The sequence below is a fragment of the Coenobita brevimanus genome, chromosome 47, assembly GCF_032717465.1.
Source record: "Coenobita brevimanus isolate Jiangsu-jjx chromosome 47, ASM3271746v2, whole genome shotgun sequence".
NCBI lineage: Eukaryota > Metazoa > Arthropoda > Malacostraca > Decapoda > Coenobitidae > Coenobita > Coenobita brevimanus.
Genome location: NC_137000.1, coordinates 3,057,969 through 3,077,188, shown reverse-complemented (window position 1 = coordinate 3,077,188; position 19,220 = coordinate 3,057,969). Strand labels below are relative to the sequence as shown.

Sequence of the window (19,220 nt, the reverse complement as noted above, 5' to 3'; positions counted from 1 at the left end):
TGAAAGCTTAGGTTGTGTATAAATTTGCTTGGATGTACACTTGTCTCCACTCGTATAGGTATCTAATATTCATAAACTCTAAGCTTAATTTATGTATAAGATTGCTTGTGTATTAGTCTGTCTTCTCTCCTAAATCTTCCAAGCATTTAAAAAGTGTCCTGTGCATCAGCTGTTTATCAGATCGCTTGTGTATACCTTTGCTTTTACTCATACATCTATCACACTTTTATAAACTCTTCTTAAGCTTAAAGCTGTGTAAAGGACTTCTTTCATACACGCATTCCTTCAGTCATAAAGCCATCAAACTCTTATAACTTCGACTCAGCATAAGTCATGTATAAGAGTGCCTGCATGTATTCTTAACTCATACATCTAACAACATTACTACCAAATCAGAGTGAATATTAGAGTGACAAGCTGTGTATGAAATTTCTTCTATACGCATTTGCCCCGCTGATAATGCTACCAAAGACATTCCACTATAATCAGAGGAAATAGTGAAACAAAAAAATACAAAGAACGACAAGATCTGTTACTAAATTCTATGGACTCTTACATAATTGCATGTTGGTTAATTCCTTCAGTTTCATTAGGTATATTTCATTTTGCTTTTGGTGTTGCTGGACGATTTTATTTATTTACTTTTCGAACCTGGGAGGGGTTACCTATAGCCTTCATTAACCCCTTCACTACTTACGGGACACGATGAGGATAACCGACTGATGGAGATGGAGTCATGCGAGAAAAAAGATGTTGTAATGAGAGGATTAATCAGTTTGCAGGATAGAGTCTCAGTAAGTTAATTATAGGCTGCGATTGCTTTGTTTTTTCCCTATTATGTTAATTATAGGGAAAGATTGTCTTGTTTTTCCTATTCTGTTAAGTTTTAATTATCGTTACATTATTTTAAAACCTTTAAATTTATTATACAGTTTTTTCGCAGTTCCGTTATGTTAATTATAGTTACAGATTCTATTGTTTTAGTTATTCGGTTAAGTCAACTATAGTTACAGATTCTGTTTTTCTTTATTCCTTTAATTTACGGTTACAGATTGCTTTGTTTTAGTTTAAGTCATTTATAGTCTCACATTGTTTTGTTTTAGTTATTTCGTTGAGTTATACTTACAGATTGCTTTGTTTTAATTATTTTGTTTAGTTATATTATACGTACAGATTGCTGTGTTTTAGTTATTTCGTTAATTAGAGTTAGACTGTTTTGTTTTAGTTATTTTTTTAAGTTGATTATAGTTAGATTATTGTTTTTTCGATAAGTTAATTATAGTTTCAGACTGTTTTGTTTTAATTATTCTGTTGTTAGCTATAGTTACTGATTGTTTCGTTTTCCGTTATTCCGTTTATTTTAGTTACCAACTGTTTTGTTTCTCATTATTCTTTCGCATTACGTTCAGATTTGATTATAGTGTTTGCTGTCTGAATGAAGACAAACGTACGTACATGAAGTCTAATACAGAACTTCACCTCATCAGTCCAATTATTATTATTATTATTATTTTAGTTGATTCAGCTTCTAGATGATTCAGGTTCTGCGTGGAAGTGCACCCTAGCACTGAAAATTCTCCTGTGAGGTAAAGAAAATCGTCAGGACATGAGAGAGAGAGAGAGAGAGAGAGAGAGAGAGAGAGAGAGAGAGTATAGATATCGCGGTGAAAGGAATAAGCTTAAGACAGTTCATAAATACGGCTGCTGGAAGGTGTAATAATATATTTCTCCATCAGTGGCTTACAACAGAGGAGCATTTCTTTCCTCTGATCTTATTATATGTCATTTGTTTCTGTGGGTTATTGCCTGATGCTGAATAAGGTATTGTCGGACGGCTGATGATCAGAAACTCTCTCTCTCTCTCTCTCTCTCTCTCTCTCTCTCTCTCTCTCTCTCTCTCTCTTATTACAACAGACTGATAGCGAAATATGCAGTGAGGTGGAAAAAAGTAGGTACACATTTCGACTTCTACGCAAATTATTATATTAGTTACCACGGACGACTCTCCAGCCATACTCTTACCCTAGCTACTTCCCAACGGCTTTATTCAACTTAGGAGAGATCTAAGCTGATTAAGAAAAGCTGTATATAACTCCACCGTAGTCTCCTCTACGCTGCATAAAATTGGCTGAAGGCAGCAAGAATGAGTAATACGTCACAGGAACGAAGGGTTTCACAGGTAATGGGTGTATCGGAATATCCTAAACGGAGTTTCAAATTTCGTCAAAAGTGGTATTTATGTTGTGCTAGGTTTCTTCTCAGATTTTTCAGGATGTCTTGTCTCATGGCTTTAGCGCCCTAATTTCATTCTATTTCCAGAGATTATCAAGCCTATGGTGGTGGAGAGGAACGCCTTCACGTGATGGCACTGATAAGGCCGGCTGACTCCTCTGCCTGGCCATACAATGTCCCTCATTTCCAACCCTATCCCCGAAAAGGAAGTTGGTGGACTGCAGGAGATGAGCTACTTCAGCCTACAGTCCACTGGGTTCACATTCAGAAGAGCTTCGGGTTCCATCTACTACTACTAGTACGGCCATCCATCATATACTACTATTACTCCCGTCTCCGCTGTGGCAGGATGAGTCACAATTCTCAGTGATGCTGGTTCATGATGCACTTAGGGATGGAAGCTGATCCCGCCCTCTGTGATAAAACTCATTATCTGACGGGTATAGCATGACCCGCGCTGCTGTGATGCTAAATAAATAGCGGGGATTTTTTCTTTTCTTTTTTTTTACCCCTGCCATCCTGATGTTTTCTTAGTTACATGGTTTTTGATTTACATATAGCTTCATGTTGGAAAACCGATACAAAATATAGCTTTGTTCTTGCTTGGCCCGATTCTCATGTAACATTTAAGGTCATTTGTTAGGGTTTGTGGACAAGGGAGATGGTTTGTCGGCCAATGATTTTTTCCAAGTTCCTACTGTCACCCATTTCAAGAATCCGTATAACAGTCGGTAATGTTTATGGTACGCGTAATTGATTCCTGCAGTGGATAGTAGCACGTTATAAAGCTACACATGTACTGAATACAGAAAGCATACGGTACATTTATTTCCGCACCACAACTAGTCATAGTCTACAATTTAGCTGCTTTATAAATGCAACAGGAAGCCCGTTATGAAAAAAACAGTTACAACAACAGTAGCATGCTTACGGTAAGAATCATACTGTTTGGATGAGGGTAGATGTGCAGCCGGTGACATGATCGGCCACATTCTATAGCTTAGGGTCCAATTTCCAGGCCGATCAAAATGCTCTTGTATGAAGTCTTATTTACCCTGCCCATTTCGTTGCTTAGAGCTGAAATTAGGGACCAGGATGTAAAGGAAAGGTTGCCAGTTGTATTCTGGATTTATACGTGGGTGCTTCCTTTGTCAGTTATGTCTGTATGTGCTTGTAACTGTCCCCACCCAGAAAAAAACTGTCCCTGCGAGTTGGGCTGAGTTCCGCCATTATTTCTCTCTCCTGCAAAATCGCTTCCTTCCCATTTGATACTTCCATCTAATTCTTTCTCTGCCTCCTTCTTGTGTTAGACTCGATGAAGAGCCCAATAAACTTTTTTCCATTTTATTTATTTATATATTTATTTATTCATTTATGGACATTATTTAATCATTGGTTGCCGTGGCTGACGTTTTTATAATGAATAAAGAATAAATGCAATAGGCAGCTGAGTAAACAATATTATTTAGGCCCATCATTGACGATAATGAGTTAGTTAGCAGCACGACTATCAATCACAGCCAACAACAAGTACCCACTCAGACGTGAGATAAAAGCTGGCGCGACATTAAAAAAAAGACGATGGTTGAGGGGGCGCATTCAGGAAGGATCTTAGTCAATTTCCATAGCAGAGAAATACTATCAGAAATCAGTATTACATCATCTCCTTAATTTTATTATTCACCTTGGCCTGGTTGCAAAGTGTTAGGTTGATGTATGAAAAAAAAAAATGAGAGATATAAGAGTACACGATACATAACTTAGACTTAACTTCATGAATACGAGCTCAAGGGATAATGGATGTGTGTAGAGGCGAGATCAAAGGTAGCAGCGGTAACATCAAATAAAAGAAAAGTAACAACAATACTCTTATGGTTACGTCAGCTGTTGTATGTTATTGCGACTAATAACTGCAGACACTTCTCTCTCTCTCTCTCTCTCTCTCTCTCTCTCTCTCTCTCTCTCTCTCTCTCTCTCTCTCTCTCTCTCTCTCTCTTAGTTGAGGAGTATAGGGCCCTGAGCATGTTAATCCTGGTACCTTTAACCTCAAATGGTCTAAACAATTCTAATACTCTATTCTCTCTTAAGTCAAACGATTTTGTTCATCTGGAAGTGAGCTACAGGAGACTGAGACTGCTGACACCAACAGGAAAAAGAATGCAGTTATGAAAAGGTAAAGATAAACATCCCAACTCTTCAAAGAAAGAAATAATAAACATGCGAACCCCTCAGAGAAAGAATGTAAAAGTGACATGAAAAAATAAACATTCAAACCCCTCAAAGAAAATATGTAATAATGACAGTAAAAACAAAAAATTTCCCAGCCCCTCAAAGAAGAATATAGTGTGACATAAGTATATATAAACATGCCAACCCCTCAAAGAAACAACAAAGAGAGGACATAGGCACGTATAAACATCTCAACCACGCGAAGAAAATGCAGTGATAAGAGAAGTAATTATAAATGACCCAAACCCGCAAAGAAAGAATACAACAACGTCGATATAAACACCTCAGCCACGCGAAGAAGGAAGCTAGTGATGACATGGGGAACTATAAACATTCCAGCACCTCTAATAAAGAACACAGCTATGACAAAAGTAATTATAAACATCCCAGCGCTGGAGAAAAAGAGATAACTGACAGAAGTAAAGATAAACATCACACACACACACACACACACACACACACACACACACACACACACACACACACACACACACACACAGGCAAATGCACTGATGACAAATGTAAACACTGAGAAAGAATGTGATGAAGAATGTATTGTTGAGGGAAGTAACAATAAACATTCCAACCCCTTAATAAAAAAAAGAATGCGATGACAAAAGTAACTGTAAAGAAGCCAACTATGCAAGGAAAGAATAGAATGATGACTTAAATATACAGTACAGCCTGACCGCACAAGACAGTATCATCACTATCATCATCATCATCATCATCATCAAGACCTCTTTTCCCACCTGAGGATAACAATAGCAGGAAACGTAATAGCCTACGAAGCACCACAAAAGATCACAGCAACAGTAGGAGCCAAGATCAGCAACAGAGCAATAACAGAGGCAAAACAGAGGGGTAGGTGTAGGAGGGACAGCAGATGAGCAACGGCAAAGGCAAAAGAGAGGGAAGAGAAGTAGATGGGGAGGGAGCAGGGAGCACTTGAGAAAGTAACAGGGAAACACAGTGGTAGTAACAGTAACAGCAACAAGTGTTAACCCAGAATAACAACAGGGAATTGTAGCGGAACAGCAAAAGTATCAGAGAGAGAGAGAGAGAGACAGACAGACAGACAGACAGACAGACAGAAAGACAGACATTCAGACAGACAGACAGACAGAAGAAGGAGGAGCAGCAAGTGAGTGTGGGAAAACAGCAAAAAAAAAAAAATGATATCAACAGTAGGATCGCGCAACAGCAACAGAGCAATAACAGAGCAACAGCAGAAGCAATAAAGAGCAACAGAAGGAAAAGCAAAAGGAGCATCAAGCGCGTGAGAAAACATGTGGTAAATCTGGCCCAGGTTCTCGCGTTGCAATATGAACAGAGGGAGAATAAATAACAGAAACAGTAGAATATCAAGGAACACCAGAGCCACAAAAAAACAACAGAATAGGAAACAAAGAGAAGGAGAGACGGAAGGAGGTGGAGTAGCAAAAGCGTGAGAAAACAGCACAGAATAACAGTGATAGCAACAGTAACACCAACAGACAAGGCAACGCTAGGAACCCAAGCAACAACAGAAGCAACAAACAGAAGTGACAGAAGCAGAAAAGGGAGAATCAGGCAAGTGAAAAAACAGTATAGTATAAACACACACACACACACACACACACACACACACACACACAGAAATTAAAAAGAAAACTATGATAACAACACCAACAACAGACAGCCAAAGCAGAAACCGAGCGATAACAAAGCAACAGCAGAAGCAACAAAAGAGCAACAGAAGGCGACGGGGAGGGAGCATCAAGCGCGTGGGAAAACATGTGGTAAATCTGGGCTGGGTTCTCGTGTTTCAGGGTGAGAGGCTCGGCGGGGCGGTGACGTGAACCGTGAGCGTCTGTCACTAAAATCTGCTTCGTGACAGAGGGCGCCACTGCACACACACACACACACACACACACACACACACACACACACACACACACACACACACACACACACACACACACACACACACACACACACACACACTTCGCTATTTTCTGAAGGCCACCGTGTGAAATGCTGGCTGACTGGGTGGCACAAGGAACTGCAGAACAAGTGTGTCAAGGTCACCGCTTGTTGCAGAGCCCATGGAGATTTTATAATAGACTTTGGGCCATAATGGAAGCCTCTTAGCATATCTTCCTTGGCGATTCGTTCTGTGTATTGCACGTAAGCCTTATTCTTATCCGTTATTTCGTTTTGATATCGATAAACTCTGCATCAATACCATACAAGAAAATACTGAGGTGCAATGTGCCAAATAAATCGCTAAGGAAACGGTGTTAGGAAATCCCCAAAGCCACGTAGAATATGGTCCTGTGTCTGTATCCCTGTCAGTCCGTGTGAAGTACAGTAAAATACAAAGGTCCGTTAATATTTCACCTCTTCTAGCTCTCGTTTTCCTCTACTGGCAAATATTCCTAGGAAAAGAGAGGCTTGGTATGTTTCCCTGCTTATGGAAGATGCTCTCTGAAATGGCGCATCAGGAATGAAGGTGGCAAACGCGCAGGAAGAGGGATGTAGAAGCAGTGGAATGGTAGGCAAACTTTCATTACTTCTTGACGACTTTATTTATCGTAGGAAAGACCTCGTGCTTTGAATGAGTTAATATCGGCTATATCTCATACCTCTCGTTCGAAAAGTCTTACATATGCTGAATAAAATCGCTTGGTGGTTATAAGAATAAAACAAGGATTTCGCACTCGTAGTCAAGAGGTTAAAGAAGAAATGTTGACCTGACTGTATTTGTGTATGCCAGAGTCTGCATGTCAACGGTATGTACGAGTACTGGCAAGGTGAGGACAAGTTGGGAGGGTGTCTAGTTTTTAATGACCACCTCTATATGGTTGTTGAACTCATCCTCGCGGATTGTGAGATGTCCGCTTTACCAATCTGACTTTACAAAAGAGACTAAATGAGCCTGATTATATGAGACTCGCGTGAATCGCAAATGGAATAGTTTTACATTATAATTACTGCCACTGTCCCAAACATTTTACCCTCTCAGTCTCAATGGTCCACTCAGATGAAGAAAATCGTTTACCGTTAGCTGGAGGAGCACTAATGTTATCCGGACAATGAGCCTGTTAAGTCTGTATAAACTGCAATTTGCATATATAACCAAGGCAATAAGAGTAATGGAGATGCAGATGTGCTGAGGAAGGGGAGGTGATATGAAGATCGCAGCATGTGGTGTGGTGTAGTATGGTGTGGTGTGATGTGGCATGGCTTGGTGTGGCATGGCTTGGCGTGGCGTGGTATGGCATGACGTGGTGCGGTAGGGTGTGGTGGTGTGGCGTGGTGTGGTGTGGTGTTATGTGGTGTTTTCACATGACGGAACTGGACCACTCCCATAACTTGAGTACTAAGCCATGGTTGCTAGACCTCATCTAGCTATGAGGTAGAAAAGAGCCTCTTCAGTTACTAACCAGATCAGCCCTCCAGTCTGACTACCCGGCCATCAACTGAGCTGAAAGAGGTTAGGGATCTCTGTCAGGTGAAAACGAACGGACCATGGAAGAATACGCCATCTGATGCAAGAGACCATAATCATGAGAAACTACAGCTTAACTAACTCAGGGAGTCAAACGGGGCTACAGATTTGTGTGTGAGGATGCGGCAGATAAATAAGTGCCATGAAGCCCGCAGCGTGTGGCGTGGGGTGGTGTTGGGTGTTCGTAGGGTGTAGCCGGATAGCCCTGAAGCAGCTCACCCCCGCAACACACACACACACACACACACACACACACACACACACACACACACACACACACACACACACCAGATGTTTCACTCAATGGCTTTGATTTCTCTGACTTAGAATTTATGGCTCTTATGTTTCAGTCTTTCTCCCTTTTTCGTTGTTATTTTCTGTTCTCTTATTTTATTTTCTCTTGCTTTTTCTTATTTTAATTCTTCTTCTTCTACTTCTCTGTCTCCTCTTGTTTTTCTCTCTCTCGTCTCTCCTTTTCTTTTGTGTTTCTTCCCTCCTGCCCTGTTATCCTCCCTTTTTATATCTTTTTCACTTTTCTGTTTATCTGTTTTCTTTTTTTACGCATGGATTACTGTCATTAACGTCCCCATTAGCGAGTCATCAACCTCTTAACTACACATGGTCTCTCTTCTTAAGTCGAATAACATCGTCTATTAGCAGTAGTGTATAATCTGATACCCCTGAGGGAGATCTCCCCCGCGCACACACACACACACTCTCTCTCTCTCTCTCTCTCTCTCTCTCTCTCTCTCTCTCATTTCCCCAGCCTTGGATTTATGTTTAGAGCTTTGATTCCTGCAGAGGATTTATGTGTCACGTTTCAGTTAGTTTTCGTTTTTTCTTTTCTCTTCTATTCTCTTTTTTTGGTCCCTTGGATTACTTTTATTCTTTTTTTCTTCATTTATTTTCTTGATTTCGTTTTCTTTTCTTTTTTTTTGTCCTCACTCTCTACGCCTTTCTTCTTCTTCTTGTCTTCTTGTTAATAATACCTCCACTACAGAATCCATAACCCCTTCACTGCGAGGCCCCTCGTCTAAATACAACCCACGATGCTGACAACACCTCTTCTTTCTTTCTTTCTTTTTCTTTTTTTTTAAGACTCGGATTTATGGATGTCTGAGATTTCAAAGTTTGGGTTTTCTCTTTTCCGTTCTTCGTTTTCTTCTTGCCTTTCTATTTTTTTTTCTTCTAGTTACCTTTTTCAATGCATTCTTTTACTATTTTCTTGCTTGTTGTATGTGGAATTTATTTTGACATTAGATTTTGTTATTGCTGTGGCTAGGATCATCTGAAGGCGATCCCTGTGGACTGTAGGCTGATGTTCCCCTACTCCTTGCAGTCCACCATTCTCTTTCCGGGGAACAGGAAAGGAGTTGGGGGACTTTTATATAACTGGGTAGATCTATCACCAGGTTACATCGGTACCACCACGTGAAGGCTTCCCTCTCCAGGACAGCTGGTGTCAGAATTACATACATACACATTATACAAGAGATTTCCAAAGTGTACAACACAAAATAAATCGTAAAGGAAGATGTGTTATAAAGCCCCTTGAGCCGATGATAAAATGGACCAGTGGGTGTTAATTGTCGGTGAAACTCGTCTGTTATAACTTTGTACTTAGCGTTGAAACCTTTGTGGAAAACTATTATTAATGCAAAGGGCGATAATTTGGTAGCTTTGGTCTGTCATATATCTCATCTGATCGTGCCAGCTATTGATATACTGTTTGATCTAGATTTACATTGGGTAATTATCAAAGAATATTACTGTTATTATTATTACTATTATTATTATTATTATTATTATTGCAAACATCGAAATGCAATTCCGCAAAGGCACATCAAAGAGCCTCATAAAATTCCTTCTTGCATAAATTTAACTATAAACTTTCAGTAGACCAGGCATTATTTTTTTCCCCGGAATATTTGTGTGTCCTTCGCTTTCAAATGCACCAGAATTTCCATGCAAGACAGAGGAGAATAAGCGACAGAGAGCGGGCATACCACAGTTTCACATTTTTATACCGACAGTGACTATTTCCTTTCCAATACATTCCTCACATTTCTGGAGGGAGGAAGCGACACAAAGCGTTTATGTTGGTGTGGGTGCTGGTGGGGAAAGAAGGAGAAGCGTGGGTGTGCGTGGAGAGAAAGGGAGAGGTGTGGGTGTGGGTGGGGAGAGAGGGAGAGACGTGGGTGTTGGTGGGGAGAGGAGGGGAGAGGAGGAGAACAGGTGTGGTGAAGGGAGGATTTCTGTTAGGGTAGGGTTATGGCCTCTCTTGCTGATGCTGTTGTTATGGTCCCAGGTTCAGCTTGATGTGGACCCGGTGGATTTCTAATTGTGCCTGCCCTACTGCAGACCATCATGTTCCTTTCACTGGACGAGGAGGGAGCGGAAGGATGTTTGTATAACCGGACAACGAAGCCAACCAGTTACAATGGTGTCACCGCATGAAGGCATCCCTCCTTCTTGCAAAAATGTGTGTATCTGTAATTATGCCGCGAAATATTACTTGTATATACATGTTGTCTTAAGTCCCAACACTTGTTCCCTCTTAAATTCACTTCCTCATCGTCTATTTCTTCTTATCCTCCTCCTTCCTTTTGACTAATCGATAGACCCCACAGCACAAAAGTATGTTTTCCTTGTCTATCACGTCGTTTTTTTCGAATACTTACAAAATCCCCACAACTCCGGAGTGAAGGTGAGAAACAAAGCGTTTACGTGGATGTGGAAGGTGAGGAAATCAGATATAGTGAAGAGAGGATCTTTGTCAAAAAAGGTTATGGAATCTCTTTTGGGATATTGGTTGCTCTTGTATATTTGTGATTTTCCCTAACCAGTGAGATACCTGCCGCCTTCATTCTCTTGGACTTTACTTCCTTACCGTCTGGTTCTTCCTTCGTCTCCCTTTTTCCATACTGGCGAAACGCTCCAAAACCTTAACACTCTCATTGTTAGGGCGTCTAGGCTATTCCAGCTAACGCCTGACGATTTTTCAGGAAATGGTGAGTATAGGAGCCTGAGAGTGATAATACTGTCTCCATTAATCCACCCATAGTCAGGGCAACTCTAGCGTTCTACTCCAGATGAAACCTTATGATTCTATTTAGCTGAGAGTGAGCACAAGAGCATGAATGTTAATCTGTGCTTTGCTCCTCCTGTCACGTTGCTGCGTTCCAATACATTCCTCACATTTCTGGGGATAGGAGAGACACAAAGCGTTTACGTGGGTGTGGATATGAATGGAGAAGGTGAGAGAGAAAACAGGTGTGGTGAAGCGAAGATATGTGTTAGGTAAGGTTATGGCACCTCCAGAATGCTTGTCTGTGTTAGTGATTGTCCTCTACCCAAGAAATACTGCCCACGCATGTTGGTTGAAGCAGCGTCGCTCATTCCATCCCCTGAAATCACTTCCAAATCATCTAATTCCTCCTCTGTCCTTCACCATCCTTCTGACTAATCGGCAAACTTCGCGACATAAACGAATACTTTCTCTACTTGTCGCATTGTCCGTTTTCTGATACAGTTCTCACATTTCTGGAGCGTGGGAGAGAGACAAAGCGTTTACGTGGGTGTGAGTGCGAATGGAGAATGCGAGAAAGCTAACAGGTGTGGTAAAGCGAGGTTCTGTGTTAAACTGTGTTATGGTATCTCTTGTATGCTTATGTGTTTGTGATCTTCCTCTACCTGCTAAATATTCGTACTGCTCACATATGTTGGTTTAAGTCCTGATTCTAGTTTCTTCCCCTGGAATTCGCTGCCTCACTATCTTCTATTTCTTCTGTCCTCTTCCCTACTTATGACTTTGCACTAAGTTTCACTCCATTAATGGGTGCTTTCCCTGACTCCCACGTTGTTTTAATCCATACATACGTCACACACTTCCAACGTGGGAGTGATACAAAGAGCTTACGTGGGTGTACTGTACATGTGAGTGGAGAGCAGGAATACACGTGTGTTGAAGAGAGGGTCTGTGTTTGGCTGTGTTACGGCCTTGCTATTGAATTACTGAGGATAAGAGGTCATTTATACAATTGAGATCAGATTAAGACCAGCAGATCGAAGGTGCAAGCTGAATAGAGGATTTATTTGAGGTTATGACATCTCACCTGAACTACTGAATATGCGTGGGCATGGATTCGATGCCGGTCAGACTAACATCAGGACGCCGTGCGTGAAAAGCGGACAGAATATTTGGGAAAAGTTATGCCATCTCTCTTGCATTACTGAGTCTTCAGGACCATCGATGGGGCAGTAATCAGAAAAATACTATAGTTCATTCGCCTTAATCTGATCCAAATTCTCGTCCTTTTATTGATTATTTCATTTAGTTCACGGAGAGAAAACAACAATGCCACGGCTCTGCATCCTTTCCACAGCACTTATTTTCCATTTCCACTATATTCTAGTGTTAATCTGTTGTTACAACTCAGCATTCAAGATGGAGAGATGGCAATTTTAGGTCAGGTTAAAATGAACAGACTATAGTAGACCACAGGTGAATAGCTGAATACAAGTCGAAATCATATCCAAAGTTAAAGATAGGAACAGGAAGGAAGGACAAGCTACTAAGTATCCTAAACTAGAATGTTAATTTTTCTTTATAAGATTAGGAGACATTTCGAACTGGAGTGATTAATAATAATGGTAGTTGCAACCCCAGGCTCATCTGAACGTAAACCCAGTGGACTACAGGCGGAAGTTGCCTTTCTGCAGGCCGCCACCTTCCATTTTGTGCGTTGGAGGGGAACGAGGGACGACCATATAACCGGGCACCTCCACCACCTAGTTATAGGGGTGTTGTCACTTGAAGGCTTCTCTCTCTAGCACCGAAGCGATTTGATGTAGCCTTTATGAACCTATTTACAAATATAGATCCTTTATAAGTTGAATACAAACGCCTGGTTTAGTATGATTAAAAAAAAAAAATGAAAGAACGAAAGACAGACTCTGACTCACGGGATTAACTAAAAAGTCTCAAAGTAAAAGATTAAAAAGCTGTTGGATCAAAAAAGGCAGAATCGAAAAAGAGTGAAAAATTTGTCTGAATTCTCAAAGGGTGATTACGTTTCGGCACGCAGGAGAAAAAGGAACGAAGGAGAGGAAGATCCAATAAGGGGTCCATGCAGTGAAGAGGAGTGTTTGAATATTTAAGTGTGAATAGAATGCAGTGGGGAATTAAATCTGGTGCTCTGGGGATACTATTACGATGAGACGACGAGATGGTTAAATAAACAGTTTTTATTAGAGGAAAGATGATGCTGGGTTAGATAAGGATGTGTGGGAAAGAAAAGAAAAGAAGAGAGAGAGAGAGAGAGAGAGAGAGGAAAAAAATGTGTAGATCTGAGGTAAATTTACCACGTTTTCGACTTTTTGTCGCAATTTGCGTTAATTTGAAGAAGTAAAATATAGTAAGTAAAATACAGTGAGGGTAAAGGTACTTAAGCGAAAAAGAATGAGTAAAAAATAGATTGTGAAATGAGTTCGTGCTGTTTGAAGAGGAGGAGAGTAAGGGGGTTAAAATTAATTAGAAATGACGAACGACGACTAAACAAGCACAGAAAAATGAGAAGAAAGTATTAAACGGAGGGAAGAAAATTAACTCGAAAAGGATAAGAAAAGTCAGACAGAATATATATATACATATAGATAGATAGATAGATAGATAGATAGATATTTATATATATAATACACTGAAAAACGTTTTTGCAGTAGTTACCCCAACTCTCACTACTGCAGCTGAGGGCAATTGGAAAAGATGATATTTTATGCGAGGAAGAAAAGGCGTAGTTAAAAAATAATAACAAAGGAGGTAAAGCTAATTCGTGCTATCTATGAGAGAGATGATTGAGGCTGATGTAATTCATATTAGTTAGGAGGAAAACAAACAGGGAAGAAACAAAAAGATTAAAGGTATGAGAAAAATCATATTTATTTTCCTGATGGAGGAGGATAGTAAAATGTTTGGAGTTACAGGAAATGGTCATGTGAGGAAGAGCAGATGCAGGGTATGAGAAAGGAAAGAAGACGATGAAAACTTAAAAGGATATCCAGTTCACCTTGTTTGCAGATGAGGAATGTGAAATCAACTTGGAAACAGGTTAATTACGATAAATAGATATAAAAAGGGACAAAGACCGATAAATGTAAGATCCACTGGAAAAGCTAGCAAAAAGGATGAATAGCAATATGGAATAAGAAGCAGAATAGGAGATAAAATTCGTTTGCATTGTTTATAAAAGATCAGAGAGAAGAGGGAAGTAATGGGGTCGTGAGAGTGTAAATCATAACAAGAAAAGTTAATTTACAATAAGGAAAGGCTGTACATTGCAAAAGTAGCAAAATATGAGGTAAAATTCACGCTCGTTGTTTGTAAAGGACAAGAGAGAAGCCGTTTGTAAGAGAGAGGGCGTGGACGAGGGCAGAGTGATGGCGGCAGGGAGAGAGGCACCTGAAGACAAAGTACAGTTGGGAGAGTTTTCAGCCACGGCCGCCCAATTCTCAAGAGCCCCGTGCAGGAAGCATTGAAGTGGTTCATGGTGACAGCAGCCGTATGTGGAAAATTATTTGTACCTGAATTTCTATGATCTGTATTCTTATGATTTGTAGGCTACTTATACAGTATATATATATATATATATATATCATCATCATCATCAGCCGTTGAGGTCCACTGCAGGACCGGCTTATACATACCGAAGCAGGGACGATACAAGCCAATGTATTTCTACCCAGTGGCTTAGGCTGTCTGGTAGAGACTGTATGTAGGGTGAGAAGTGCTTGTAATTGTAGGGTTGTAGTGGCTTTGGATGTGTGTGTAGTCTTTGAACCAAGTGTAATCGGCCCGCCTTCAGCCGATTGGGTGCAAGCATACTAGTATGCGACACTGGTTCAACCACAGCACCCGTTATGTCCGCCAAAGTAGCAAGTGGCTCGGCATATATATATATATATATATATATATATATATATATATATATATATATATATATATATATATATATATATATATATATATATATATTAAGGAAGAATTTTTAGTCTAGGGGACCCAATATTCTAAAGCTCCTTAGAGGAAACATAGAAGTGGTCCATGGTGACAGCAGCTGTATGGAGAGAGAGATTTGAATTTTCTTTTAGATCACTACAAAGCCACATCATTCGTGGACGTTTGAAATACAGTGAAGGCTTGAATGCTTTTAACTTTAGTGCTGTCAGCCTTTTAACGATGACAGAAATCTTCATTAACTATCTGTCTGATTATTTATTGATTGATTTACATATTTTCTTGTTTATTGCTACCGTCAAACTTTTATATTCAGCTTTGGAATGGCTTCTCGTTGTCTAAAGATTAAATCAGTCTCCACGACGTCGAAGGACACGAGAAATCATAACTTATTCTTTTGGAACCGCCAGGGAATTTCATATAGCCTAAAAGTGTGTGTGTGTGTGTGTGTGTGTGTGTGTGTGTGTGTGTGTGTGTGTGTGTGTGTGTGTGTGTGTGTGTGTGTGTGTGTGTGTGTGTGTGTGTGTGTGTGTGTGTGTGTGTGTGTGTGTGTGTGTGTGTGTGTGTGTGTGTGTGTGTGTGTGTGTGTGTGTGTGTGTGTGTGTGTGTGTGTGTGTGTGTGTGTGTGTGTGTGTGTGTGTGTGTTTCGTTGTCTAGTGGATAGCTTATCTAATATGATGGAGTCTTTTTGGTTTTATTCACGGTACCACTAACCATTTTAAATCCAACTTCGCAACTGCCTACCTTGGTAATAATTCTACCTCTGTTTTTACGAGAGGTGTTCACTAAGGAAAAAAAAAAGTAAGAAAAAGAATCGTGTATCGTTAGCAAAAAGAAAATCTGCGTCGTCGTTAAGAAAGAGTGAATTCTGTTTGACCTTCCTGTAATCTGTGTGGCATTTATAAGACGGGAAAGATTAAAGATATGTATGTTTTCCTTGCCACAACTCTGAGAACGAGATGGCGACTCAAGTTTCAGCGAAAGACGAGCCAGGCAGACGAATTGGAGTGTGTGGGCAGGAGTGGGAATGGCTTAGAGTGAATGTGGGAGAAATATAAGTAACTGTGGGCTAGAACTGAGGTGGGTAAGAGTGAATGTGGGTAAAAATACAGGTTAAAGTATTAGGAGTGGATGTGAATATGAATAATGTAAGAAGCAATGAATGTACGTTAGCGTGACAGGGCCAGAGTGAAGATGGGCAGGGCTGAATGTGGGTTATGACTTGGTTAGTGTGAGGATAAACAGACGTGAATGTTGGTAAGGGTGAATGAGTGACTGGTCAGAGGCGGAGGCGGGCAGGACCTGACGTGGGTATGAATGACTGTGCGTAAGAGTGAACGTGGGCAAAAGTGAAGGTAGGTTACAGTAACTGTGGGAGAGAGTAGAGATAGCAGTGAATGTGGATTACAGTGATAGCAATGACGATGGGCAGGAGAGCATGTGGGTGCACGTGTTGGGGTGGGTGGGCAGATGTGGATGTGGGTAAAAACGACTAAGGGCAGAATTGTTGCTGGGTTACACATGCACGCACGCACGCATTCACACACACACACACACACACACACACACACACACACACACACAAAGAAGTTCAGAAATGAAAAGACGGACTGAACTGGAGATGGACCGAATTTAGAATTTAGTAAAGTGGTGTAGGAGGAAGAGAGAGCAAAAGTGGTGAGAAGGAGAGATGAACAGAGATCAAAGTAAAGGTGAAGAGTGGATTTACGAGGAGGCAAAAAGAGAGTGTAAGAAAGTGAATGAGGAATGGATGCGATCAGAATAGAAAGATGAAAGGACAGATAAGCAGGAGGAGGAAGAGGAAAAGAGGGACTGGTAAATATTGGAAAAAGGCAATTATTGAGCATCAGCAGGCTCCGAAGGAATGAATAGAAGGGGGAGTAGAAAAGTGACATGCACAGAATGGAAAGGAGAGAAGTGGATGGAGCACAGAATAGGAAATGAAAGACAAGTAAGGAAGAAGGTAAGGATGGAGAAAAGAAAATAAGCAGTGGACAGAAGTAAAGCCTGCATGTAGGTAGAAAGGACGGGAGAATATTAGGAAGAAGAGAAGAACTGCGTGGAATACAAGGGAGAGAATTGGTGAAGGACAGGAAAGCAGGAGAAGGAGAAGACCAGGAAAGAATGGTAAAAATGGAAGGGAGGAATAGCTGTACGATGAGGCAAGAAAACAGCGGCTATAAGGAGAAGCAAGACAGAGAGTGGACGTGCGCAGAATGGAAAGGAAAGAAGAGGAAGGACAGGAAAGGGAGGAGGAGGAGGAGGAGGAGGAGGAGGAGGAGAAGGAGGAGGAGGAAGAGGAGGAGGAAGAGGAGGAGGAGGAGGAAGAAGAGGAAGAGGAAGAGGAGGAGTTCGAGACATGGGCAGAAATGGGGGGGAAGGGAATGAATAACAATCAAGTAGCCAATACGGGAGTGGCTAAGAGGAGAGTGGATGTGAGCGGAATGGAAAGGAGAGAAGAGGATGGCGAGGAAAGGTGGAGGTTGAGGTCAGGAGGGGATGAGATGGGCAGTGATGAAGGTCGGGCTGCGGTTAGTTGTGGTTTGAGCTCGTTGAAAGGAGTGTCGTGTGGCTGGAGAAAGAGACGAGGACACACAGATCAGGGATTATATTACCCGAGTACAATCTCTAGTTAATTTACCTTCAACCCCTTCAGCCCGAAAACGTAATCTGTAGTTTATTTCTTCCTCAGCCAGACGATATTATTCAATTATTGACCGTATCAATATAGTAGAGGAATTAATAAACAAAATAGGCACAAATTCAGTACGTAGGTATGATTCTCCTAGACATAAGCTATAGCTTAACTTACATAAGTACATTTTCTGTACCTCTTTCCTTGCAATTCCTTTGAACCCTTTGAACCCCTGGGTGTCTTTTCTATATAATTCTTGCTAACCTCAAGAGATTTCACTAAGTTTAAGAAAAAAATTTTGAACTGAAAGGTAAAGAAACAGCCTTATTAGCTGCTATACTACAAGAGGTCTTCCCTGAATTGAATTAAATCGTCTGAGACTACCTATAAGAGGAAGGAAATCATCGTATTGAAGGAGTTTTAATATTCAATGTTGCAGTAATATATTCTTTCACTGATGGATGTGCCAGTGAACTGCAAAAACTAATGGATGAATACATGCTCCGGGACTAGTAATTCTCCGTAACTGCCTAACACGTCAGGTACGGCATTAATTTCCCAACACCCACTCGAGATATATATCAGGCACAACATTTCAAAACGAGGATGCTATTGTCGACGATACACGGCTTTTGCAGAGAAACTACAGCGAAGGATCTGTGTTTACTGCAGAAAGTTTATAAGATGGATAGATGACTGACTTCGCTGTCATCCATAACCATCTCTCTAACCTGATTCTTTTCCACTGGATATGTGTGAAGGAGGGAGAGACAGAATGTTAGGGACTTCTGACCGCGAATGTATGTGTAAAAAAAACATGCCACTGTACCTACTCCACGAAGATGACACTGAGTAGATAAGGAGAAGCGTTTGACCACGACTGTATATCTTAATAATTAACAATGTAAATGAACTCAAGACACATTTTCGTCCCTTACAATAGAGAAAAAAAGATGACAAAGCAGTCCGAATATTGATTATTGTAGGTCGGAATAAATGGGGAGAAAATTTTACAGAGACTGTACAACGTAAGTATTAACTCGACTGTGTGAACATTCGGCGATGGAAGTAGCTACAGATACAATATAGAAGTGTATTTACGGGTAGGAATCTTAATCGCAAATGTACACGTTAGGTCCTGTCCACACCAAATGCTTGCTGGCGCGGGCGGGAGTTCTGCATCGCTGAAATCCATGTAAATACTCGCCTGCATCCATCCGTGCCAGCAAGCATCTGGTGTGGACGCACAATATAAGCAAATAGCCATAGTACTAACCGTGCCTCTGTGCCCAGTCGATGATGGAGGTCACCCCAGAGGTATAGGAGGACATGCAGTCTTCGAACCTGCCCCGGTGGTCGAGACCCAGCGTGTTCACGTTGGCCTTCACCCCGCACATGAGCGCTGTGGCACACGCTGACGAGTCCCCCACCTGAGCGTCGATGTTGTACGTCTGTTGGAGGAGGAGGAGAAGAGCTTAGGATTGGGTCGTGAGCAGGAGAGTATTGTTTGACACTAGTGTTTAATCCCTTCCATACTACGACGTCTTTTGGGTTAATTTGCAGCTTCTAGATAGTATTATTCAGCCTAAGACCTCTCG

General features: G+C 41.0%; 1 protein-coding gene across 1 annotated transcript in view; it reads right to left on the bottom strand.

Moving 5' to 3' along the window:
• Positions 1 to 19,220, bottom strand: part of LOC145398974 (alkaline phosphatase-like) — a 303,273-nt gene that overhangs the window by 117,758 nt on the left and 166,295 nt on the right. The window contains exon 2 of the mRNA XM_080271705.1: positions 18,899 to 19,073. Coding sequence (XP_080127831.1) covers positions 18,899 to 19,073 — 175 coding nt within the window. The remainder of the gene's footprint in view (positions 1 to 18,898; positions 19,074 to 19,220) is intronic.